The sequence below is a fragment of the Mustelus asterias genome, chromosome 10 (assembly GCF_964213995.1).
Source record: "Mustelus asterias chromosome 10, sMusAst1.hap1.1, whole genome shotgun sequence".
NCBI classification, from domain to species: Eukaryota; Metazoa; Chordata; class Chondrichthyes; order Carcharhiniformes; family Triakidae; genus Mustelus; species Mustelus asterias.
The window spans coordinates 14,043,840-14,070,618 of record NC_135810.1 but is presented as its reverse complement, the minus strand read 5'-3'; the positions used below and the strand labels follow the sequence as shown (position 1 = coordinate 14,070,618).

Sequence of the window (26,779 nt, the reverse complement as noted above, 5' to 3'; positions counted from 1 at the left end):
CATAATGAATGGTGGAACAGGGTCGAAGGGCCGAATGGCCTACTCCTGCTTCTAGTATCTACGTTGTTCCTACCTTCTCATTGATCCATAAGTACTCGGTCCATTCTTATGAGCAACGCTGGCACTTCGTTGTCTGATCCAGCTGTTGTCGTTCAGGAGCTGGGTCTTTCGCCGCATCTCTTGTAGGATTTTCTGTCGTTCTTGCTCGGCCGGTGAGAGTGTTGTGTCTTTCTGTTGCGAGGCCTTTTGTTGCGACTCACCCTTAATCCAGGAATCATCCGAAATTTTGCTCTTCACATCGCCTAACAACCAAAGCCAACAATCATCGAGGGCCTAAATATTTTGCCACCGTGCTCCAAACTCTCCGGGAGGGTTTAACAGAAAAAATCTGGATTACCCCAGCTGATGGTATGTAATTGAATACTCTATTTAAAATGGGGTTTTGGTGGGCGGTACAGTGGCTGGCACTGGTGCCCAGGGATCCGGGTTCGATTCCCGACTTGGGTCACTGTGTGTGGAGTCTGCGGTTCTCCCCGTGTCTGCGTGGGTTGCCTCCGGGTGCTCCGGTTTCCACCCACAAGTCCGAGAGACATGCTGGTTAGGTGCATTGGCCATGCTAAATTCTCCCTCAGTGTACCCGAACAGGTGGAGTCTGGCAACCAGGGGATTTTCACAGTACTCCATTGCAGTATTAATGTAAGCCTACTTGTGACAATAATAAATAAACTTTAAACTGTAAGGAACACTTGGAGTTTAGGACGAACAAATCCAAAGCTCATCATCAGTACTGGAAACATATTTACATAAGATTGCAAGTATGAATTGGCAGAAAATTTTCTTTTAACGTAATTATCAGCACAGATCACGTGAATCATTGCAGAGCATTCATTATGGGCTTCACGAGCAACAAGGCAGCACAAGTTATTTAAATTTTCAAATCAGCAGAGTCAAAAATAACCACTCAAATTCCAGGTTGATTAAGAAACGTCTGTTTCATTATGAGATTGCTGGGTTGGGGGGAGACATGATTGTCAGTGAGTGATCAGCTAGCTACGGTGAACAAGTAGCACAATCAAGTGTTTCAAATATTGGCCATCCAAAAATCAGTGCAGAGCTGCATCAACACATTCAGCAGGTGGCAAGCACATCAAGACAAACCGCGGCGGGTAAGCATGCAACTGAGATCATGTGCTCGAGAGACATTTCCATTTTGAGATCGAGCACCGTGTATCTTTCAAGGAAACGTTGATTTAAAACGGAAGCGGCTATTAAAAGTCAAGGCGAAAATGCGCTGATTAGTTTGATCGCTGGATTGACAGAAAGATTATGGTAAAGGTTGGCTGCTGATCAGAGATCCTATCCCCCACCTCTCTCTGGGTCAGCATATTTCATCTGATTAAGGATTTTCAGCCTCTCAGTTTCCAAATCAACTCGTGCTGTTCCCTGCGCCTTCCCTTGACGCTTGCGTCGTTTTTCTTCCTCGAGCAGCCACAGGGCCACACCACCCACCGGTTTCACATTTACACCTAAATACACATTCAAATGGGCACACCACAGCAGATCATTAGCTCTCATGCAAGGATGATGCTTTCCACATGTGTTCGAACAAAAGGTTAAAGACAAAAGATAAGAAAAGCGCAAATTTTGTTTCAAATACCTATTCCCATCTATCAGCCCACTCACATGACCTGTAATAACATTTATTGGCTCTTGGCTGCATTTCTTTGTATTCATTTCATGGGACATGGGCGTCGCTGGCTGGCCAGCATTTATTGCCCATCCCTAGTTGCCCTTGAGAAGGTGGAGTTGAGCTGCCTTCTTGAAACACTGCAGTCCATGTGCTGTGGGTTGACCCACAATACCGTGAGGAAGGGAATTCCAGGATTTTGACTCAGTGGCTTTGAGGGGAACTTGCAAGTGGTGGTATCATCATGTATCTGCTGCCCTTGTCCTTCTAGATGGAAGTGGTCGTGGGTTTGGAAAGTGCTGTCTAAGGATCTTTGGCGAATTTCTGCAGTGCATCTTGTAGATAGTACACACTGCTGCTACTGAGCGTCGGTGGTGGAGGGAGTGAATGTTTATGGATGTTGCGGGCTGCTTTGTCCTGGATGGTATCAAGCTTCAAGCTGGTGTCACTCATCGAGGCAAGTGAGAGCACAACTCTCAGGCTATCCAAGTGGAAGGAGAATCTCATACCCAAATAAACAAATACTGATTGGAGTCTTCAATAGTGATGTTTTCACCAGGCTGGTGTTTTCTCAATCGGAATATTTTAAATTTAAATTGCATTGCATTCAATTTCTTTGGAGATTGCCAAGGGATGGTCATAGACATACTTACTCCCTTGTAACTGTTGCAATTACATACTTGCCAAGCCATATTTTACTCTGATGACTGTTACTCTTCAAAACTAGATTCTGAACACATAAGCAATATTTATTAAGTAACTGCAACCATGGTATTCTCAAGTAATTTATGATTCAGTCACTGGCCAGTTCAAGTAGCTAGCTAAAGGGAATTCCCCAATTAAAACACTCTGGAGAAGGAGAAACTTACCATGTCCTTGCACAGTGACAAGTTCATCAAGTTCAGAGGCTGACTTTGACTTGGCCCTGGAATCACAATGACATTGCAGGCTGATTATTACATAGTGTGTGTGTGCGCGCAGATACACCATTCATTCCTTAAAAGCAGATTCCAGAAAGACCAGCATATCACAACTAATCTGAATGATTGATCCCAATCACTAACCAGCATTTGAAGGAACAATTTTTGCTCGCAGGGGAAACCGACGGAATATTGGAGGTTCCCCAGCCCTCCTTTACGACAGTGAAAAACCCACGAACACAAAAGAAACATGGCTGAGATAATGAACTCTGCTGGACCAGCTTATTGAGGCTTCATTGCAATGCGCCACAATTAAAAGTTCCAGTGGATGGCACTGCTGCCTCACGGCACCAGGGACCCAGGTTCAATTCCGGCCTCGGGTCACTGTTTGTATGGAGTCTGCATGTTCTCCCCGTGTCTGCATGGGTTTCCTCCAGGAGTGCGGTTGCCTCCCACAGTCCGAAAGACGTGCTGGTTAGGTGCATTGACCATGCTAAATTCTCCCTCAGCGTACCCGAACAGGTGCCCGAGTGTGGTGACCAGAGGATTTTCACAGTAACTTCATTGCAGTGTCAATGTAAGCCTACTTGTGACACTAATAAATTAACTTTAAGCATGACTGCGAATTAGTTTGGGAGCAAATTGCACAATAGGATTTGTTGGGCAGCACAGTGGCACACTGGTTAGCACCGTTACCCCACAGCACTAGGAACGCGGGTTCAATTCCAGCCTCGGGTCACTGTTTGTGTGGAGTTTGCACATTCCCCCGTGCTTGCGTGGGTTTCCTCCAGGTACTCCGGTTTCCTCCCACAGCCCAAAGATGTGCAGGTTAGGTTGAATGGCCATGCTAAATTAACCCTAGTGCCAGGGGGATTAGCAGGGTAAATATGAGGGGTTATGGGAATAGGGCCTGGGTGGGATTGTGCAGACTTGATAGGCCAAATGGCCTCCTTCTGCACTGTAGGGATTCTATGAATCTATGAAAAGTTTTTTTAAAATTTTTATTCCATCCAAAAGAACAAATACAAATTGAATCCAATCAAGTGACTTCATTGCACTGTTAATGTGAACCTACTTTTGACACTAATAAATAAACTTAAAAAGCAACAGAGACAACAAGATCCAAGCTGACAAGGTGAAGCATTACACCCCATCTTGGGCTTGACCTGATGCTTGATCTTAGCTAAAAGGCCGAGGTGGCTTTGTAAAGACTCTGTTAAACCTCATCGCCTACCCTGACCGTGGACTCTCCCCTAGCCTGGGAGATCAACCTGCCTGATGGTTGAATCTCCCCTAGCCTGAGAGATCAATCTCCCTGATCATTGACTCTCCCCTAGCCTGAGAGATCAATCTCCCTGATCATTGACTCTCCCCTAGCCTGAGAGATCAATCTCCCTGATCGTTGACTCTCCCCTAGCCTGAGAGATCAATCTCCCTGATCATTGACTCTCCCCTAGCCTGAGAGATCAATCTCCCTGATCATTGACTCTCCCCTCGCCTGAGAGATCAATCTCCCTGATCATTGACTCTCCCCTAGCCTGAGAGATCAATCTCCCTGATCATTGACTCTCCCCTGCCAGGCAAGTATTGTCACCTTCTTATATATGTGAGCGAGATTTACATGTACAAACATTTATGGACTATATGAAAAAAAACAAATTGTATGTGAATGCAATCTTTATGGTAAGTATTGCCATTTTTGAACTGATTCATTCACTTTAGTTGAGAACATTCTTGTCCTCTTAAAATTAATTAATGCAATCACAAAACAATTACCAGTTTTTATAGTACAATACATTTAACCGATCACAGCAACCGAGAGCAGAGATATAGACATCTGGTACCGCAAACTAACTCCGTGAACTAGATAGTTCTTACCACTGGGGTTGAAATTGTTGAGCTCTTTCAGTTTCTGCTAAGCGGGCTCTCTCTTCTGCTTGTTGTCTCTGCCTTCTCTCCGCTTCAAGTCGCTCTTGCTCGAGATGCCATTGTTCTTGTCGTTCACGTTCTCTCTTTTCCTGCAGCCTTCTCTCTTGTTCAAGGCGATCTGCTTCTTCTTCTTCTTGATGTCTTCTTTCTTCTTGTAGCCGCCGTTCCTCTTGCTGCCTGGCCTCTTCCTCTTCCCTTTGCTGCCAATCCTCTTCCTCTTCCAGTTCCTGCAATTCTTCCTCGGAATCTTCCTGCTCATTCCAAGATGTAATCCAATTTCGAGAAGTGTACCGGTTCTTGGACTCAACAGATCCATCCAATGTATTTGAAGGCGATTGCGGAGTGTTTGTTTCTTGTAGTATTTTGCGCTCCTATTAAAAATAAAATAATATAATAAGAAAGACAAAAAGTACCCAAATGGAACTTTATTCAAGTGTTGATCGAGTAGGAAAGGGAAATATTGAGGAGCGGCCAGGGCCAGTGTTTAAGAATTTTTAAATGCTTACTCCGAGGGAAAGCATCCAGTCCTTTCTCCTTTACTACCTACTCCCCCTCTCCCACCCACCAGCTATTCCTCCTCCACTGCTATAAAATAACTCTTCCATCTACCATCTCAAGCTCATATTGGAGAATGCCTCCATGGTGGACAGATCCTCCAGTAAATCATTCAAATAACCATTCCTGGCATGGAAGGACTTGCCGGCATTGGATTGGGGTGGGCACAGTAAGAAGTTTCACAGCACCAGGTTAAAATCCAACAGGCTCATTTGGAATCACGAGCTTTCGGAACGCTGCTCCTTCATCAAGTGAGTCTTACTGTGGAAGGATTTCAGCAGACTATTTGACCATGAGGCGCACCACACCAGATTCTAACACCACCTGAAATCCATACAGAGTCCTCCTGGTACAGATTACTGGATAGCAATCAGAAACAGAAAGCAAGGGCTTAGAACCATAGAAAATTACAGCTCAGAAACAGGCCTTTTGGCCCTTCTTGTCTGTGCCGAACCATTTTATGCCTAGTCCCACTGACCTGCACTTGGACCATATCTCTCCACACCCCTCTCATCCATGAACCCGTCCAAGTTTTTCTTAAATGTTAAAAGTGACCCCGCATTTATACCACTTTATCCGGCAGCTCATTCCACACTCCCACCACTCTCTGCGTGAAGAAGCCCCCCCTAATATTCCCTTTAAACTTTTCTCCTTTCACCCTATAGATAGGCTTTTTCTCCTATCTTCAATGGACCCGACATTAGATTACAGAAGCTAACTTCCAATGCTGAGATCCATATTGGAATGTAAATTAAACCAAGACCCTTATTGTTCCATGTTGTTTTGTACCTTTCACTTTCTACCATGGAGAACCTTGGATAGGTGGTTTATATCAAATTTGTTTATATAACAATCGTTCATTATGGTTAGATATTTCAAATTATTCCTCCCTTGGAAATCCTGCAACAAACTATATGAAACCAAAAAACATACAATTAGTTGCCATTAATCGAGATGTTTGATCTTATTGCACTTGTGTTCACAAATGCTCTCATTACTGGCAAAAATATCTCCAGACTGCGGTTTCCATTCTCAGTGGTAATTATTGAATTATATTTTAAAGGTGGTTTGATCGTATATTTCAATGAAGCCACAGAGAGCTACACACGTGGGAAACATGGGCATAGTCAAAGCGGAGTTCAAAAGCATGATTACTTTCATAAGAATTGCATCTTTACATATGAACCCCCCATCTTATTTAACCGAACGCTAGCCTTGTCAGAGAGACGAGTGTGCCAGATTGCCACTGAAAACATGTTTATTCACATGTTTGAAAGATATTCAAGCCACAAAAAAAAGATGGAGATCGCAAATAACTGGATTGTCATCTTCAATCAAGAACGTCAGCATCTTACAGGGCAGTTAGCATACGTTCTCTCTGCTCCTGCCAGTGTCTTAGACACATCGAATCCCCACAGTGCAGAAAGAGGCCATTCAGCCCATCGAGCCTGCACCAACAACAATTCCATCCAGGCCCTATCCACATAACCCCACGTGTTTACCCTGCTAGTCTCCCTGACAGTAAGGGGCAATTTAGCATGGCCAATCAGCCAAATCCTCACTTCTTTGGATTGAAAGAGGAAACTGGAGCACCGGAGGAAACTGATGCAGACACAGGGAGAACGTGTAAACTTCACATAGACAGTCACCCAAGGCTGGAATCGAACCTGGGCCCCTGGCACCGCGAGGCAGCGGCGCTAACCACCGCGCCTTCTTTGGCCTGTGGGCTGGTGATGAGCACCCAAGCACTGAAGCATTATACAATTAAACAGCAGAGTGAATAACTGACAATATGTTTGGAGAACCATGGATCCAATAGCTGGAGTCATTGATGTGAACAAAGGCCAGGGTTTCTGATCGATTCTGACTGGATTTCAGATGGATTTGGGAGGGCCACCCCTAGCTTTGTCCGAAAGGAGAGCCCAACACAATATCTACCCACCCATATTTATGAATGCAATAAGCCTAGTGGGACCCTCCAGCACATCTGCCTCCATCTGTTCTCGAACAATGGAATCAAGAGCAGCTGATTAGGCTACACCATTCAATGGCAAGTAGTCAGGGGCCTCTCGAAGGATAATCATGAAGGATCCTGTGCAAGTATCACCAGAGAACGGCCAAGCACAGGCCTCAGCAGCAACACAAAATAGATTTAATTATATTTTTTGCCTGGCGGCTCGATGACCTTCACCCCCGCAAGTCTCCGATCCTCAACCTGATGCAACTCCAGCATCCATGGCCTCCAATATATTAAACACCCACTCACAGAGCCAAAAATGCAGCCAGAAGCTCAGTTCAAGAGTCACGGCCCCTTCATTAATTTTCCCCAACTTGGGTTAGGAAAACACATTTCTAAATAGGAGTGTAGAAAACACGGAAGTTGTGATGAACATGCGTAAACCACTGGTTCAGCTTCAAAAGAGCAGTGTACCCACCACTGGGCTCACACTTTAGAAAGGATGTGAAGGTATTAGTGAGATTGCAGAAAAGGTTCATGAGAATGGTTCCTCCAGGGTGAGAGGCTTCAGTTATGTAGGTTGATTGGATAAGTTAAGTCTGCTCTACTTGGAGAAGAGAAGCTTGGGGGGGGGGGGGGGGGGGGGGGGGGGGGGGAGGTGGGGGGGTTGTTGTTGATAGAGGAGGGTTGATAAAGGTGTTGGCACTGACAAAAGGATCTTGCAGAAGTTTCAAAATATGAGAGATTCAAAAACACCAGCTTACTAATTTTTAGTTTAAAGTTTAAAAGTTCATTTACTAGTGTCACAAGTAGGCTTACATTAACACTGCAATGAAGTTACTATGAAAATCCCCGCGTTGCCACACTCCGGCACCTGTTCGGGTACACTGAAGGAGAATTTAGCATGGCCAATCCACCTAACTAGCACAGTTTTGGACTGTGGGAGGAAACCGGAGCACCCGGAGGAAACCCAAGCAGGCACTGGGAGAAAATGCAAACTCCACACAGACAGTGGCCCAATCTGGGAATCGAACCCCGGTCCCTGACGCTGTGAAGCAGCAGTGCTAACCACTGTGCCACCGCGCTACCCTAATTTTTAATGGCATGATGAACATTTGTGAGGGATTTTTGCAATTTCGAAAGGGCAAAATTAATATTTTCAGTTTAGGCTATTAAAGGAATGTTTTATTTTGACTAATTTGACATGAAACAGCAAAATTCCATAATGTGTGATCTCAGTCAATATTTTAGTACCAAATCTGTTGCCTTTTGCTCGTAAACGTATTACTGCTTTAGAGATTACTAACTTGCTTCTTCACGGCTCCCCCCAACACCCCCCAACCACATCTCCATGAATCACTCTGCATCCCATTTAATTGTGTTCTGCATATCTCATTACCTCCTCGTAGTACTTGGATCCTTCTTGTTCAGCTTCTTGCTGCGCCTTCCGCCACTCCTCCTGCAGCTTTTCCTGCTCGCGCTGATACTTTTCCTGACAGTTCAAAATCATTAGGTAAATAAAAGCATTCACGCCAAACAGCGAGGAATATTTTGCGTTCTACCAGTACTACTAGGAGCGACTACCAGTGCCAAAACTAGAATCAGACTAAAACTGCCATCCAACCTTCAACATTCTGTTCCCAGTCAGTCAGGTGAGAAGCAAAAAAAATTAAAATTAGTGTTTGGAATTGCTAGGATGCAGTGTTTGAAGTTGTACAAGACATTGGTAAGGCCACATTTGGAATACTGTGTACAGTTCTGGTCACCCTATTATAGAAAGGATATTATTAAACTAGAAAGAATGCGGAAAAGATTTACTAGAATGCTACTGGGACTTGATGGTTTGAGTTATAAGGAGAGGCTGGATAGACTGGGACTTTTTCCCCTGGAGCGTAGGAGACTTAGGGGTGATCTTATAGAGGTTTATAAAATAATGAGGGGCATAGATCAACTAGATAGTCAACATCTTTTCCCAAAGGTAGGGGAGTTTAAAACTAGAGGGCATAGGTTTAAGGTGAGAGGGGAGAGATACAAAAGGGTCCAGAGGGACAATTTTTTCACAGAGGGTGGTGAGTGCCTGGAACAACATGCCAGAGGTAGTAGTAGAGGCGGGTACAATTTTGTTTTTCAAAAAGCGTTTAGACAGTTACATGGGTAAGATGGGTATAGAGGGATATGGGCCAAATGCGGGCAATTGGGACTAGCTTATAAAAAAAGGGCGGCATGGACAAGTTGGGCTGAAGGGCCTGTTTCCATGCTGTAAACCTCTATGACTCTATGATTCGTGAGTTATTCAAAACATGAAGTAAAATCTACTCGTTATCAAATTTAACACATTACAGGATTTACGGTAAAAAAATGGGGCCTGTTATTTGATGTGCTAAAACTTTACTGAACTGTACCACAGGTACCAGCACTGGAGAAGCGATTCAGAGTCAACAAGTGGCATATGTAACATTCTTAAAAGTTGGCGGCATGCATCTCAATGATTTCTACAATTTCAAACAAACACGAGTCTAGGTTTGGCAAGGGCTGTTTCTACAAGAGTTACCACTGCACAACTACGATGAAAAAAAAGATAAGCCATCACCACTCTACTTCATGCATGTTCCTTTTTAGAACCAGCAACAGCACTCCAACAACATGCCAACATTAGGGTCTACACCATTAGGAAAGAGCAGTGATAAGTCCTCCCCAGGAATATGAGGGTGGAAAATTGGGCTTGGACAACAAGAGACCTCAACATGCGTGAATATTAAATGTCATGCGTTTCCATTTCGCAGCCAGACAGTTACTTTAATTATTGTTTGAGTCAAAGGTGAACTGAATGCTCGGAGAGCGAAATATCCACTTTGCACAGATAACTCCTCGTCTTGCAGATTAAGAAAATTTAAATGTTGCACAACAGATGAACCATTCAAATTGAGCTGAATATATTAATTTAGTGGTTGACACGGTGGCACAGTGGTTAGCATTGCTGCCTCACATCTCCAGGGACCTGGGTTCGATTCCCGGCTTGGGTGACTGTCTGCGTGGAGTCTGCACCTTCTCCCCGTGTCTGCGTGGGTTTCCTCCGGGTGCTCCGGTTTTCTCCCACAGTCCAAATATATGCAGGTTAGGTTTGATTGGCCATGCTAAATTGCCCTTAGTGTCCCAAGTTGTGTAGGTTAGGAGGATTAGCGGGGTAAATGTGTGGGGTTGTGGGGGTAGGATCTAGGGTGGGATGGCAATGGGCTGAATGGCCTCTTTCTGCACTGTAGGGATTCTATGATTTCTAACACAGTTGGCTGCAGTTATCAATTAAATTCTATTGTCAATTTGCATCATTTGCCTTAAAGTTACAAGTCAAGCAGCTTGGTTGCTGGACCGAACAAACTATCCAAGTATTCCAGTCGCAAACAATGCCGTCTATTTTAGCTATGCCCAGACAACTGATGATGTGGAGATGCCGGCGTTGGACTGGGGTGGGCACAGTAAGAAGTCTCACAACACCAGGTTAAAGTCCAACAGGTTTATTTGGAATCACGAGCTTTCAGTGCGCTGCTCCTTCTTCAGGTGAGGAAGGAGCAGCACTCCAAAAGCTCATGATTCCAAATACACCTGTTGGACTTTAACATGGTGTTGTGAGACTTCTTACTGTGAAGACAACTGATGGTACAAGGGGGGGTGACAATACATTTAATGAATATCTCTGTCATTTCTACAGAGGCAAGGGGACAGAGATGGGACAAAGTTGACCAGAGAATTGATTCTTTAAACAAAATGCAGAATGAAATGCCTGGTGGAGTCTCCAGTGAGGGGACACGCCCATCCACAATCCTCTTGACAATGATCGGTCACCTCAGCTTGGGAAGATATGGCGCGAGGGGAACTTCTTCATGTGGAAACAGCCTGGCTGAAGACCATACACTTGCAATCTCCTCTGAACTGGCCTGCAACGGCCAACCATTGGTAGAAACTTATGAACAAGTGTATCGTGCAGGCACCTGGGGCTCTCACCTGGTCTCGAGATAAGCAGTGGGGTAAAAGAAAAATTAAAAGGCACGTTCTCCACAGTTGAGAATTTGAGACACTTGAATGAATGCAAAGATGTTTCTTTTAAAGAATTGCTCAATGTTTTGCACCCTGCTAAGTAACGGAATGGACACTTTTGTTAGATGTTACAAGATTCTATATTAAAGGGCTGGAATACATGCAAAGCGTTTATTAGTAAACCCGCAGAACCACCTCAACACCATGTGGCTAGCATTGTAGCCACATTGTACCTGTAGCAGTCGGTCCTGTTCTTTCTGCCATATTTCCTGGCGCTTTCTCTCCTCCTCGGGATTCCAAGACCATCGACTTGAAACACTAATTGGTGGAATTTGTAGCTAATGTACCACAGCAAGGAGAAAGCAGGTGACACCTTTAACTTTCACACGTACAGAGTGTTTCTAACTTTCTTCAATGTCAAGCACTTCTGTCAATGATCAACTGAATTAAGCGTTCAACAATCTTAAATTACGGTTTTGCATTGCATCTAATTTTGCAGACATGCAAACAGGACTAACGGTGTCCCTTGAGGGAACCATGACAAACAATGTAGTTGGAAATGGGACATTTGATGACAACTTAATATTGCCCAATGATTTTTCTTGTATACAATTAAAGGGTAGAATCTGAACTATACTTACATCGCTCACTGCCGTTTCTGATCCTCCTATGCAAAAAAAAGAAAGAAATTATAAGCTGGCACCAAAATATCACAGTTCCTCAGCACAGCACATTTTCCCGAGTCTGCTTTACTAAGATAGAAGTTCTTTCAAAACAGTACAAAGTTATTATGCTCCCATTGTTACCTCATTAATGTTGCGCCTACACAGTGTAATGCTAAACCTATTGAATGACTTCTCAAAGGCCCAAAGGGATTTGACATTTGCAAACAAACATTCAATAATGTTGATAGGCTTGGAAGATTGAACGATTCTACATTAAAGGGCTGGAATACATGCAAAGCATTTATGAGTAAACACACAGAACCAACTTCACTCCACTGGATCTTCTGTTTGTGTATTTGTCCCACTAATTAGAGTCACTGAGGACAACCTCAGCCTCTGGTCTGAGTGGGGCACCAATGAGACTGCGTGGAATGCTGTTTTACACCCAACGATAGAGGAATTAAATGCAACGCAGAGTAAAATTGGCATGGAGTTAAACTAACATTACAGACAGACAGCCCAGGTTAAAATTGTCCCAGTTGGCTGGGAATTTATGACCGGTATCATTGTGAAGTGGCAATAAATTGTGATTTAATATAATCACGATGAAAGGTGAAGGCATTGTAGAAATTTTCCCCAATTTCAAATGATCCCAATACCGAAGAAACTCTCTAACGTTCTTCAGCTTTTCAATGGATTATGCCACTGAAGAGGATAGGGCAAGATATGATTGGAGGCTGCAGTTTTACAGGAGCTTTCTTAGAGAAAGAGCTTTCATTTAAAATAGCCAACTTAGTTCACATGCCATGTAAAGCGTTGATTGCACAGCCTAGTATCTCAGTTATGCTTTTGCTTCTGCAAGTCATTCTCTCTCTCCTGACGATCTTGGGAGACACATTCTAGCTGGTACAAAGTTCTCCAGCTGCAGGACACTGCTATCTGAGATGATTGGAAATGTAATTGGAGCCTGTATATTCTCCAGCACAGCACTCAGCTTGGGCTAAACTAACCCAATGCAGAGAGTATCAGGCACAGATTTCAGTCAAAGCTTGGATGAAAACATTAAGTTGCTTAAACAATGGAAAGTAGTTGGGAAAAAGATCAAAACTGTGACATCAAATTCCTTTCTCATTGCAGAATGAGAATCCCACTTCTGACACATACTTGGGCGGCGCGGTGGCCAGCACTGCTGCCTCACAGCTCCAGGGACCCGCCTCAAGTGACTGTCTGTGTGGGGTTTGCATGTTCTCCCAGTGTCTGCATGGGTTTCCTCCAGGTGTCATAGAGTCATAGAGGTCTACAGCATGGAAACAGGCCCTTCGGCCCAACTTGTCCATGCCGCCCTTTTTTGTTTAAAACCCGTAAGCTATCCCAATTGTGTGAGGTTACAGGGACAGGGTTGGGGTGGGGGGAGGGGCCCTGGGTAAGATACTCTGTCAGAAAGTCACTGCAGACTCAATGGGCCGAACAGCCTCTTCTGCACTGTAGAGATTCTATAGAACAGCGAGAAGTGTACTAAACCCATCCAAGAAAGACAATGGGCAATATCTGACCACTGTGCTTTACCTCATGTTGTTTCAATCATTTTCTGCACCTTTATTAATGCATTTTTTAAAAAATCAAACACACTTTCTTTTGGTTTAAAATGCTTATGGTGCCAAAGATGCACAAAATTCAATACAATTTGCAAAGAAGAAAAAGGGAAAAAAGAATGCAAAGAGTTTCATTCAAAGTTGCATGCAGACAACAAGCAAGAAGCGATGTGAAAAAAAAAGAGAGACCTGTACCAACAGTTTGAACACACACTGCTGCAAACCCGGTCTGTGGAATGGACTTTTTTTTTGGGCGAAAAATATATTTAACGAAATGCAACATTGTAAATTTTAAATTGTCCAACCAATTGGATTAGTGTTTCAACACTCGGGACTTCACAGGCTAAAATGAAGCGTTAACATGGTGGTACAGCCTCAAGTGGAATACGCTGCTGTGTACATTATACATCAGGCATTTACACGCTCAGTGCAATTACAAACACAAACGCCCGTTTGCCAAGTATCTAATGATGGTTAGACATTGGAAACATTTCTCAGCATTTGTAAGCCAGCATTTTGAAAGTGTGCACATCTGTCGGGTGTGAGAATGAATGATTACCACAAAGGTAGACCGACGAATTGAAAACAAATTCTGATGAGCCTACGAAAAGAAGAGGGCTATTAATAAAATCATAAGCTTTACGGAGAAGATGGAAAGTGATAAGCATACACCCTCGTACCAGAACAGATAGTCACCATAATCGGAAGCCCACTTGATAACCCCACATAAGCCTGGATGATAACCCCACAAAACGTACGCATGTTAAATTTTGTTTTACCTTGCTCAAAAAACTGGGACCGCCTTTTAAAGTTTCTCAGGCTAAGGGGCTCAGACGCTAAAGCAAAAAATACAAAACGCATTAACTGTCAAGTTAACCTCAGCGAAGAATTGCAAGTACACATATGAACATTGCCACACAAAATTACAGTCATTATAACCACAACTTGGATAGCATCACAGAGTAACTTCATTCTGGTAAATTGCCTGTAATTAGTCGCTGGCTTTCTCATTTCACAAGGGCCTTAATCATACTGATGGTAAACAGTTGCACCAAATTCTATAAGCAGTTACTTGAAGAGTTCATCTGTATTCCTAGAATACTTTGTTGTGGTTAAGTCTCACAAATGGATAGGATTACAGCCTTCCAGGAATCTATTATTTCCTGATGCAAATAAATAACCTCAAAGAGATTTGTTCTACCAAATATTCACACTTATAGCTCTGAAAGTAGAAGAGTTCATTAAACTTGCATAATTTTAGGACAGTGCAATTAAAATATTAAAGTAGGAACATAATGGCCCAGGGTTCATTGAAATAGCAGCAGCAATAATAAGAAGTCTCACAACACCAAGTTAAAGTCCAACAGGTCTATTTGGTATCACGAGCTTTCGGAGCGCTGCTCCTTCATCAGGTGAGTCACAGCAGCAGCAAGACCAACAGAGCTCGCCATTATTTATATCTCCTGTTTTTTTAACATTCCTGTTATACAGTCAGCGTGTCTCAGTGAGGATTGATTGAGGAGCCTCACTCCTGTTCATCTGGCTCCCAAATGCCACAGACCCCCTGTTGAGGATGCCATGCTGGATCAGATGCTGAATTAGTAGGAATCTCCACTGACAAGCTCATGAAAATTTGGAACGATTACACGCAAAGTGAACTGCAAAAGCTGTTCCTTTGTCACAGTTAAATATTGTGAGAGGTATGTCTCGAGCTTAGCTAACCTGACTGATCCATTGAGGATGTTAATCAGGAAGACTGGATGGTTCAGATTTGATGAAGACAGAAATTTGCCATCAAGCTTTGAAAGACAAATGCGCCAACCCTGCGATACTATGACCCATATCGGGCCTCAGTGCCAGCAACCCAGGTTCAATTCCAGCCTTGGGTAACTGTCTGTGTGGAGTTTGCACATTCTCCCCGTGTGTGCGTGGGTTTCCTCCGAGTGTTCCGGTTTCCTCCCACAGCCCAAGGATGTGCAGGTTAGGTGGATTGGACATGTCAAATTGCTCCTCAGTGTCAGGGGATTAGCAGGGTAAATGCGTGCAGTTACAGGGATAGGGACTGGGTGGGATTGTAGTTGCTGTAGGCTCAATAGGCCAAATGGCCTCTTCCTGCACTGGTGGGATTCTATGATTGTACGAAATGGGTTGGCCATGGTAAATTGTCGTTTAGTTTCCAAAGATAGGTGGGTTGGGTGAATTGGTCATGCTAAATTGCCCTTTCGTGCCCCAAGATGTCTGGGTGAGATGGATTAGCCGTGGTAAATGTGTGGGGTAACAGGGATAGGGCAGGGAAGAGGGCCTGGGTAAAATACTCTGTCAGAGAGTCGGTGCAGACTCGATGGGCTGAATGGCCTCCTTCTGCACTGTGGGGATTCTAAGATTGGCTTGGATTTTGCCCTATCAATAATTATAATGAGCGATCCTCACAAATGGGACTAGAAATTCACCGTCTGGGCTGCTTTAAGGGTAACAACACTCATAATGCTTTGACTAATTCTATTTACTTTCCGCTTTTTAAACCAAAATTGCCTGCAAGATGATATTCCAGTCTGCTGTGGGTGGGTGGGGCAGGGTCTCCTTTAATACCAATTCCAACTCAATGAATTCAGAGAGAAATTGGGACTATTTTTACCTACAAATGCATATTGACATCGTTCTCCCCGTATTTGTGTGGGTTTCCTCCGGGTGCTCCAGTTTCCTCCCACAGTCCAAGGATGTGTGGCTTAGGTGGATTGGAAATTGAATGCTAAACTGTCCCTTCGTGTCAGGGGGACTAGCTTGGGTAAATACATGGGGTTATGAAGATAGGGCCTGGGTGAGATTGTGGTTGGTGCGGACTCAGTGGGCCGAATGGCCTCCTTCTGCACTGTAGGGATTCTATGATTGAGCACTTCATTTTTGAAATTGCAGTCTGGTTCAGTAAAAAACCCTATTCTTGTGCACTTGCAGTATTTACTTTCAATTTTAGCCATTTCCAGCACCCTCCGCTTGCAGCAAATCAGCCATCACTTCAGCTCAATCTCCCCTGCAATTGCAGACTGAGATCAAAGAGAGAAAGCTAACATCTACACTACACAAAATTTAATCCGGGAATGACCTTAAAATTACATGATGACAGGAGCACAAGCTGCGAGTGCCTATTCCCCCTATATCACCCAGCCCTGTGTTTGATGTTTGTGAGAATTGTTATGACTGCCTTTTGTCATTCAATGGCAGAATCGCTTTTGAAATGCATTTGAAGATTGCTTCAAGTGCCTTGACCCAACACACCCACACATCAGTATTATTCCCAGCTGAGATTTTACCCACATCTGTTTGGACCACACATGTGGAATCTCGAGTCCTTACAAATGAGAAAGGGCAATATTTCTGTTGCTATCCCAAGTTGGGAAAAAGCATTTATGGAGATTGGGGTCCAATTTTGAATCATATTCTCAAATTATACAATGGTGCCCTACTTGCATGTTAGATAATTAAGTGATAACACTCCACAGAGCTCTTTATACGGTGGATTATACATGATCAAAAATAGAACTGCATTTTAAAGGACTATACTATTCAAGCCCCAGATGGAATATCAAGCAATAATCAGCACATTATGCATAATTTACAATAAAAGGAAATTGAAGCTGATTTAAAAAATGTGTTAAGTGTGGTTCATGTAATGAAATAGCTGTATGGCCAGAGTTTTATATACAGGAAGCAAATCCTATAATGTACTGTGCAGTGTGAGTTTAGCTGTGTCAGGGCAAATTCATGCTGTGGTTACAAAATGTACAGATTTTTTAGAATCTACCAGTATCTACCAAAATCTACCAGAGACCTCCTCAAAGGATGCAATTAATTACCTGCGGGTGACTCCAGTATCACCATAATGTGGTGCTTAATATTTGGTGCTTGTATTGAAAGATCTATTCACATAGCATCCCTTAAGATCACTATCTAGCTACCTAACTGGTGAGGGCTCCTTTATCGTGTTAAAATTGCCAATTATTTTCTTGGGGGGGGGGGGGGGGGGGGGGAATAATATTAAAAAATAGGAGGGTGAGTCGACAGTAGTGCCACTTGAGCTTGCTTTGCCATTCGGTAAAATCATGGCTAGTCTTGGGACCTCAACTCCACTTTCTCTCCCTATCTCCATAGCCCTCCATTCCGTGAAACCAAAAAATCTAGCAATCTCGGAGTTGAATTTATTCAATGGCTGAGAATAAAACATTCCGAATGTTTACAATCCTCCAAATGAACAAAATTCTCCCCATCTGTGTTAAATGATCAATCCCTTAACACTGAGAATGAGAAAGGAAACTAGAAGTTGCCCACGAGTCTTCCACTTAGATCTTTGCCACAGTTATTATGCTAATTGCTAAATGACTCTTCATAATTACGCATCAGATCTGAGCCAAGGCAAAGAAGGTTTGACTGTTGGATGCACGTCATGTTGAAGCAATTCTGATTACCTTATGCAAGTTGAATAAATCAGTATTTTACTCAGTACGTGCATATCTCACACTTGGCCCATAGATATTGCGCTGAATTTTAACTCCAAGATCCTTATCCTGACATGGAGCTATGTTCCAGGTTGGGATTTCGGGGGTAGCTATGGCAGGGCCCTGGAGGAGACTTCTGAGATTTGCCACCCATTACCAGTCTGCCTCTGGGAGCTCTGTCCAATCAAGGATGGCAGATGGGTTCAGCAGCTTAAAGTGAGCCGATGGGAATGGTTCTTGGTGACCAGCAGCCCCACCGGGGCTGTGTATCTGTTGAACCATGAGGACTTCTCAGGATGGAGCTGCCCTCTGAAGACTTGCTAATTACACCAAGGACACTACCACGCCACCAATACAGAGGAGATGCTGGATGGAACATGGCCTCAGCTGTGATCCTCTCAGCCCTGTGGATCCATGTCGATTTGCTCTGCAGGATCCATTTCGGGCACCCATCACCTACCACCACCCTCCTCCCACCCCACCTCAGGAAGTCCTCCAACATTCCATCTACAGACTCCAGCCACTTCTGGAAAATGCAGATGCCATGTGAAGAGTGCCCACAATTGACACTTTAATTGGCCCAATTGGGTACCCAATAGATTGGGGCAGCAAGGTGGCACAGTGGTTAGCACGGCTGCCTCACATCACCAGAGACCCAGGTTCAATTCCCAGCTTGGGTCACTGCCTGTGCGGAGTCTGGACATTCTCTATGTCTGCATGGGTTTCCTCCGGTTTCCTCCCACAGTCTGAAAAATGTGCTGGTTGGGTGCATTGGCCATGCTAAATTCTCCCTCCGTGTACCCGAACAGGCGCCAGAGTGTGGCGACTGGGGATTTTCACAGTAACTTCATTGCAGTGTGAATGTAAGCCTACTTGTGACACTAAAACTTTATTAGCTTTAAACTTTGTAAAAGCAAGCAGGTATCTGTCATCCCTCAGAAGCCATCTCCTTGAATACCAATTGGAGGCAGGAACTTGCTGGCAGACCAACTGAGGTCAGCTGCTGACATGTCTGCTTTCAAACCTGCCTCTGCTGCAGACTGGAAATCTAGCTCCCTGTGTAAAGACTACAGGAAAACAACTGACCTGCTTGTATTTTGTGTGTTCTTGTAGATCAAGGAATCAAGGGCTGTGGGGAAACGGCACAGAAAAGGAGCTGAGGCTGGCATGGATCAGCCATGATCATATTGAATGGCGGGGCAGGCTTGAAGGGCCTGGTGGCCTAATCCTGGTTCTATTTCTTGTGACCTCTCTTTTAAGGACCTGTTATACAAACTACCCCAATCAGAAAGCAACAAGTTCAAATTTTTAAATAAATGGAGTTTACCTTTTGGCTTTGGATCCTCCAACAATTTCTCCTGGTCTTCTTCTGATCTGTCAATCTGTGGAACAAAGTGAGTCTAACTCAGTTCATTACCTCAAATGTCATTCAGCCAAAAAAAGTCACAAGGGAGAAAAATGTAACCCAGCGAGGGTTCAGGGGGTCAATGCTAAAATTGCTCAACGAGCAGGGAACGTTTGATGACAAAGATACATGTGGGAAAACTGGTGCATACTGGTGATCATTTACGATAAATGTGGCCATTGTGTGAGTTGCCTCATCAATATTCACATTCATAAAATCACACCCGCTGCATCCAATCTAATTATCAGAGGTACAAAGAACAAAGAACAAAGAACAATACAGCACAGGAACAGGCCCTTCGGCCCTCCAAGCCTGCGCCGCTCCCCGGTCCAGGATTGAATCCTGAATCCAGGATCCCCGCCCAATTTTCCAGCCTATCTACATACCAATATCCTATCCACCGAGCTGTCCCTCACAGCTACGATGCTTTGTTCATTACAACCTATTAACTTACCCCCACCCCCCCATTCCAGACCATGTGATCTCCAGGGAGAGGCGAAAACCCAGAGTGAAAAACCCCAGGGCCAATATGGGGAAAAAAAATCTGGGAAATTCCTCTCCGACCCCCTGAGGCGATCGAAACGAGTCCAGGAGATCACAATGGCCCCGATCGGAAAATGCTTCCCAACCCTAGTCATTTCCACTTCCACGAACACCATATGAATTCCCTGCCCCCGAGACAGGTTCCCAACTATCCGCAGTCTCACTCTGTACTGGCACCAGCAAGATGATCATAGAATGAAGCCTTGAAACGAGAAACCAGGAACAATTAGCCCGCGCCGCTCCCTGGTCCAAACTAGACCACTCTTTTGTATCCCTCCATTCCCACTCCGTTCATATAGCTGTCTAGATAAGTCTTAAACGTTCCCAGTGTGTCCGCCTCCACCACCTTGCCCGGCAACACATTCCAGGCCCCCACGACCCTCTGTGTGAAATATGTCCTTCTGATATCTGTGTTAAACCTCCCCCCCTTCACCTTGAACCTATGACCCCTCGTGAACGTCACCACCGACCCGGGGAAAAGCTTCCCACCGTTCACCCTATCTATGCCTTTCATAATTTTATACACCTCTATTAAGTCTCCCCTCATCCTCCGTCTTTCCAAGGAGAACAACCCCAGTTTCCCCAATCTCTCCTCATAACCAAGCCCCTCCATACCAGGCAACATCCTGGTAAACCTCCTCTGTACTCTCTCCAAAGCCTCCACGTCCTTCTGGTAGTGTGGCGACCAGAACTGGACGCAGTATTCCAAATGCGGCCGAACCAACGTTCTATACATCTGCAACATCAGACCCCAACTTTTATAGCCAAGATAATTTATTTTCCTTCCAGCTCAAGTTGAATAAACTACTTCTTTTGCACGTGGCGTTCCATTGTGCTGGCTATTCACTCATTTAAATCTCCTCCTGCTTTGAAAATAAATGAGAGCACTGGACATCCAGAATATTAATCCAGTTTAGTTATGTCACTATTATTATTCTTCAGAGACACTGATTTTTGTATTTGATCAAAAAGCAATGTGTGGACCACTGAGGACAAAAATAGTCATCTGCTCTCTGCATTTATCAAGGAAGCTTTCCTTTTTGGTTGTGGGTAACTTTGCATTCTTTTCCATTTTCCTTGTCCCGCTGACCAACAATGCCAAGTGGATTGGCAGCCAAGCAACCCAAGGTGCCTTTCCATTCAATTCATAGAATTCCTATAGTGCAATAGGAAGCCATTTGGCCCATCGAGCTGAACCGACAACAATCCCACCCAGGCCCTATCCCCTTAACCCCATATATTTACCCTGCTAATCCCCCTGATACTAAGGGGTAATTTAGCAAGGCCAATCAACCTAACCCACACAATTAAGTTCCCTCCACTTGAAACCTTGCCTCATCAAGGTGTTCAACTGTTGCAACTGTGCCAGATGAGAACCCAAGCAACTTGAGTGATGGCACGGTGGCATAGTGGATAGCATTGCTGCCTCACAGCGCCAGGGACCTGGGTTCCATTCCGGCCTCGGGTCACTGTCTGTGTGGAGCCTGTACATTCTCCCTGTGTCTACATGAGTTGCCTCCGGGTGCTCCGGTTTCCTCCCACAGTCCAAAGATGTGTGGGTTAGGTTGATGAAGCATGCTAAATTAACCATTAGTGTCAGAGGAACTAGCAGGGTAAATACATGGGCTTACAGGAATGGGGCCTGGGTGGGATTGTTGTCGGTGCAGACATGATGGGCCAAATGGCCTCCTTCTGCACTGTAGGGATTTTATGTAGATGACCGATTCAAGCGACCTAGTCATTGACATTCAGAATTTTGAGCATGCACTTTGATATTTCAATTATGTTTCATAACTTAATTGGCAGGAATAGCTAGTTAGCAGGCACACAAAGCATCCATAACATAGATTAAATGACATAAAAACACAAATTTATAGAACAATTTCTGAAATCTTACTTCTGTTATTTGATTGAAGGGTTGGCTCCTGTTGGTCACCATAACCTTTCCAGCTTCTTCCCATCTAATAGGTTTATTGAAGGTGGTGTGTTCTGTTTCACTGGTACCTGGAATTCGTTTTGAGAGAGAGTCAAAACAGGTCATAATGATTGTTTCATGAGTTTTATCATACTAAGTCAGGTTCATACAGGCAGGTAGAACAAATCACCAATAGCCACGACTGAAGTGCAGTCAATTGAACACAAGATTAGAAAGAGAAAGACAGAGGCAAGTGAAATGTGCTCGCAGGAGTTCAAACTAAAGGGTTGCGTGCTAGTGGGGGCAATGCCTAAAGTTTATTTATTAGTCACAAGTAAGGCTTACATTAACACTGCAATTAAGTTACTGTGAAATTCCCCTAGTCGCTACACTCCGGTGCCTGTTCAGGTCAATTCACCTAACCCGCACGTCTTTCAGATTGTGGGAGGAAACCGGAGCACCCGGGGGAAACCCATGCAGACACGGGGAGAGCGTGCAAACTCCACACAGACAGTGACCCAAGCCGGAAATCGAACCCGGGCCCCTGGCGCTGTGGGGCAGCAGTGCTAACCACTGTGCCACCCCTCTTCTCATTTTCATGCAATTGACTTGGCATCAGGTTCAATTTAAAATCCATAACAGATTTAAATATTAATTAAGGGGCTGGTGATTGGAAAATTGGAATTGCTCCACATTCTTGGAGAGAGGGCACGCGCGAGGGGGAGCGGGTTGGACTAAAACAGAGCGCGAAAAGGGAAGATGTTGCTTTTATTTATGTACAGTCATATCACATCATTGGGATGTCCCCAAGCTTCTTGCAACTACTTTTGAAAGGAGGTTGCAATAAAACAAAGGGCGCCATAACGTAAAGCAGTCTCTCAGTACAATGCTCACTACAACAGGCAAATAAAAATAATGTATTGAGCAGAACATTGCGTGGAAGGCCAATTGTATTTGTGTCATAAATATCTCAATACAAAGTTCAGGTGTGCCATTACTGACTATTCATGCCACCTGTCTGCCTCCTAATGACTAAATAAGATTTATTTATATAAAAAGAGCTTTTAACTCTTTACCCAGGTGTGGAATTTGAAATGCTCAGATTTTAAAAATCATGCCTTCTCTGTAACAGCTTGTGAGAATGTTATCAGTTGCAGACCTTCAAGGGAGCCTGTCTACTTTCAGGATAGTCCTTCACTTGCAGAGGCCACATAACATTCTGATTTTTGACCTTCACTGGAGGGTGATCAAGACTGGATTTTTCCATAACAAATACCAAAGGTGAGATATGGGGATATCCTATGCAAATGAAGGATTAGAAGAAGTCAATTTTTCATCAAATGAGAAAGGGCGAAAAACCAGGATTTAATTGGCGAATATGTATGTCAATGAAAGATGTGAACAAAATGCTTGTTGCTGATTTGCTGTAATTGACTATAACTGAGGAGTTGTTTCTCTGTGAAGTCAGAACCACTCCAGCCATTTCGATTGGTGGGGGGGCGGGAAGGGAGAGTTAGTTCTCCTTGTGCACAGGTAGTTAAAGACCTTGCATTGGATGCATGGTGTCTTGTGCTGTTTGTATTAAGAGTCGACCAAGTGTGTCTAAGGTTCTTGGTACCCAAGAATCTCTGACACAGGGAGTGGCTAGAATGTGGAAATTGTTACTTGGTACAGGGAGCCGCTGAAGAGAATAACATTAGAGGTGAAATTAGGCAAGTAAAGAAATAAATATGCGAATAGGGTTGGATGAAGCAGGGAGAGAGGATGTATGATTCACAGCATAGACCAAATAGACCATTTCTGGACTGCAAATTCTATTTAAAAGAGTGATTCAGTTTATTCTGGCATTATATTCCTCAGCTGGAATATTGTGTACAATTCCAGGCGCCACACTACAGGAAGGATGTGAACGCATTGGAGAGATTGCAAAAGGTGGTTTACAGGAATGGTTCCAGGGTTGAGAAACTTCAGTCATGAGGATAGATTGGAAAGGTTGGGACTGTTCTTCTTGGAGACAAAGAGGCTCAGAGGAGGTCTGATAGAAGAGGGATAGGTAGAAACTGTTCCCACTCCTAAAAGGATCAAGAACGAGAGGAGACAGATTTAAAGTGATTTGTAAAAGAAGCAAATCTGATGAGAGAAAAAGCTTTATCACACAGCCAGCGGTTCAGGTCTGGAATACACTGCCTGGAAGTGTGGTGGAGGTAGTTTATTCGAGGCATTGTTTCTGCACAGGGAAACAGGGAAAAGGCACTAAGCCATAATGTTCATTTGGAGAGCCAGTACAGACACGATGGGATAAATGGTTCCCTGCGCTGTAACAATTCGAATATAGTGGGGTGTGTGTCTACAGACAGTAAGTCATATGAAAGATGTCTTCTTGATCAAAGTGACAGTGTCAAAAGTGAGAGAAAGTTCATCACTGAACAACTGCAGATGAAATGTATATGTATTACAAACTGAGCCTAATTATTATAGGTGTTGTCGTTCAACTGGCTCTTCTGTTGTGGCATATCAAACCTAGATTTAGAAATCTCAATTTAAAGTGCAATTGAGTTCAAGTGAATTAATTCTCCATTTCTGGGCCTACATCAGGGAAAAGCATGCAACAAATGAATCAGGCACTCAGTTACTATGGCTGGGGTTTAACATTAATGATGGGGTTCTTACCCACCGACTGGAGGTGGGAGCTTCGAGTCACTTTTCTCCAGGATGCTCAACACTGTTACGTTCCAATTGGGCTGGAAGCAAGGGTAGAAAGATTGGCTTCCTGTGGGGTCCCACTTCCTAATGCCAGATCCCTTGATTTGGCAGAGAATGAGGGGGGATATGAGATATCCTCCCCTGCTCCTTGCACTCCGCAGTAGGCCACTTGCAAACCCAATTCTGGGACTCCAAATTGGATTACAGCGGGGAGGGATAAGTCCGTCCAGTTGATCAGAGGTAGGTGGGATCTCCATCCCACACCCTCCCACCCAATCACACATATGCCAAAGAACCCTCTTAAGGCCACCCGTTCTGTTTGAATGGAGGGGGGCTCGGGAGGAGATGGGGGGGGATGTTGGGGAGGGGAGTGCAAAAGGCCGGTGACTTTAGAGGCAGTGGGTTGGCCATTTGATTATAATATTTCAAGAATCGTCCAAATTTAACTCACGTTTCCCGGGCCTCTGGAAAACCAACAGATCAAAGGCGGTGATAAGGACTGGGTCCATAAATTATACGAGTAGAATTAGGCCATTCGGCCCATCAAGTCCGCTCCGCCATTCGATCATGGCTGATATGCTCCTCATCCCTATAAGCTCTTACAGCACTGCATGTTAGCCAGGAGCAAGAATGCTTCCTTCAGGCCCAAGGGGCCATGCAGTGTAACTACCCACCCTCCATACATCAGACCCTCCCTCTGCACCATCAAAAGCCTAACATCCAACATCCTCACACCCCCCCCCCCAATCTCATCCCCCACCATCCCCACTAGACCCAATGGCTGTCAGCCCAACTCAGCTACAGCCCCGTTCTGTAGGAGCTCCCACCCAACAGGCCTCCAGCCCGAGAGTCAGATGTGTGGGCAGGTAACCTACTGAGTAAAGTTTTACAGACATCGACTACAGGATGTTGGGGGAAGCCGTGGTTTGGAGCACACATCCGGGCCAAAGTCCAGGGTGACTGTCTAATTGCTCGGCATGTTGGGAAAATAAAATGGACGTTGACAGCAAATGCTGCCATTGTCCCAAAAATCTGCCGCTTCTTCACTTCATTGCGAGTTGACCACTGTTCTTATCTTTTCCTGTGGCATAATCTTAGAGGAGCCTTAACTGTTTCTGATGGGATATTTTCAGAGCTATTTATTCAAGGTGCACAGACAGATTGCATTTACTTTAAAGAGAATTAGGGACTCACTATTGTTCTCATATCTTCTGATTTCCATATTGAGATTCCCACTTTTGTTTGCATCCTCCATGGCCTCCAACCAATCCTCGTGATCCAGGTTGGCTACATTATCACCATTGATAGAAATGATTTCATCACCCACTTCCAATTGGCAGTATTCTGCTGGTCCTCCTGGCAAAACACAAAGAATTCTGGATTGACTGATCCCGTTTAAAAAAAATTAATTGCTACTTTCTACATAAAAGTGGCTTTTCTTAAAGCGTACAAAAAAAACACTACTTTATCTCGGAATGAAAACCTGCAATTTATTGGAATACCCTTCAAATGCTCAATTTCCTAAACTACACCATTCAAATTTCATGATTAATTCATTCACTGCAATTGAAGGAGTTTTTCCACAACTCGATGCAGAGTTGGCAATGACAGTAGCTACAACATTGCGACCGGTATTATCTCACCAGGTCAGGTAATGTCAGACGGCTCCCTCAAGTTGTAAGTGCTCAGTCAAGATAAAAAGTAAATCATTTGGTGTGCAGATTGTTTATGTAGCAATCGCCACGTTAGAAATTATTGTGTTGTGAACTTCACAGCTGGAATTTGAGTGCGTGTGCGAGAGTGTATGAGCTCATGTCAGTGCATGTGGGGAAGGCGGCACAAAATTAGAAATCTTGTCAGCAGTGGCATTCTTTACAACTACCCACCCCTCACTGCCCCACTGCAATTTAACCTACTGTGGGGGCTGCATTGGGCTACCTGTTCACTCAACAATTAGGACCCTTAAGATGCCAATTAATGGCCTTGCCCCAATGCCACTGGAATTTTACCCACAGCGGAAAAGGTCTAAACCTGGTTGTCAATTCTATAAATTAAAGTTCAAGGAATACACTCTCTTAAAGTGGGGAGGGGTGCTTCCATGTTGGACCTCCCATGGTATCAGAGGTTCCGTCCTAAGGGACAAACCCCGCCTCTGCATCTCACCTCCCATTTCTTGTCCTTTCCAAGCACGCCCACACATTTGTTTGCACCTGCCAGCCTCCAGACTCAACTTGACATCCGGATTCCAATGTAAAATGCCCTCCATCTTGGCTTGGCTGCAGTCCCAGCAGTGGCCACCGCTCCTGGCGGCGCTGCTGGAGCAAGAGAGCTTCCAGCCATCCAATCGCTTGGCACCTCTCGGAGGTGGCCTTCCGCCTGGTGAGGA

General features: G+C 44.3%; 1 protein-coding gene across 8 annotated transcripts in view; it reads right to left on the bottom strand.

The window, feature by feature from the left end:
- Positions 1-26,779, bottom strand: part of LOC144499531 (LIM domain only protein 7-like) — a 221,306-nt gene that overhangs the window by 15,180 nt on the left and 179,347 nt on the right. For 3 of the 8 annotated variants that reach the window (XM_078221581.1, XM_078221585.1, XM_078221586.1), the window contains 11 exons: positions 25,588-25,749; positions 21,673-21,779; positions 19,155-19,209; positions 14,117-14,173; positions 11,722-11,747; positions 11,314-11,418; positions 8,448-8,540; positions 4,486-4,907; positions 2,557-2,612; positions 1,368-1,526; positions 74-302 (listed from right to left, as the gene is read on the bottom strand). In XM_078221581.1, coding sequence (XP_078077707.1) covers positions 74-302; positions 1,368-1,526; positions 2,557-2,612; positions 4,486-4,907; positions 8,448-8,540; positions 11,314-11,418; positions 11,722-11,747; positions 14,117-14,173; positions 19,155-19,209; positions 21,673-21,779; positions 25,588-25,749 — 1,471 coding nt within the window. Of the gene's footprint in view, positions 1-73; positions 303-1,367; positions 1,527-2,556; positions 2,613-4,485; positions 4,908-8,447; positions 8,541-11,313; positions 11,419-11,721; positions 11,748-13,896; positions 13,939-14,116; positions 14,174-19,154; positions 19,210-21,672; positions 21,780-25,587; positions 25,750-26,779 lie in introns of all 8 variants that reach the window. The other 5 variants (XM_078221582.1, XM_078221587.1, XM_078221588.1 and 2 more) reach the window with 2 other exon arrangements.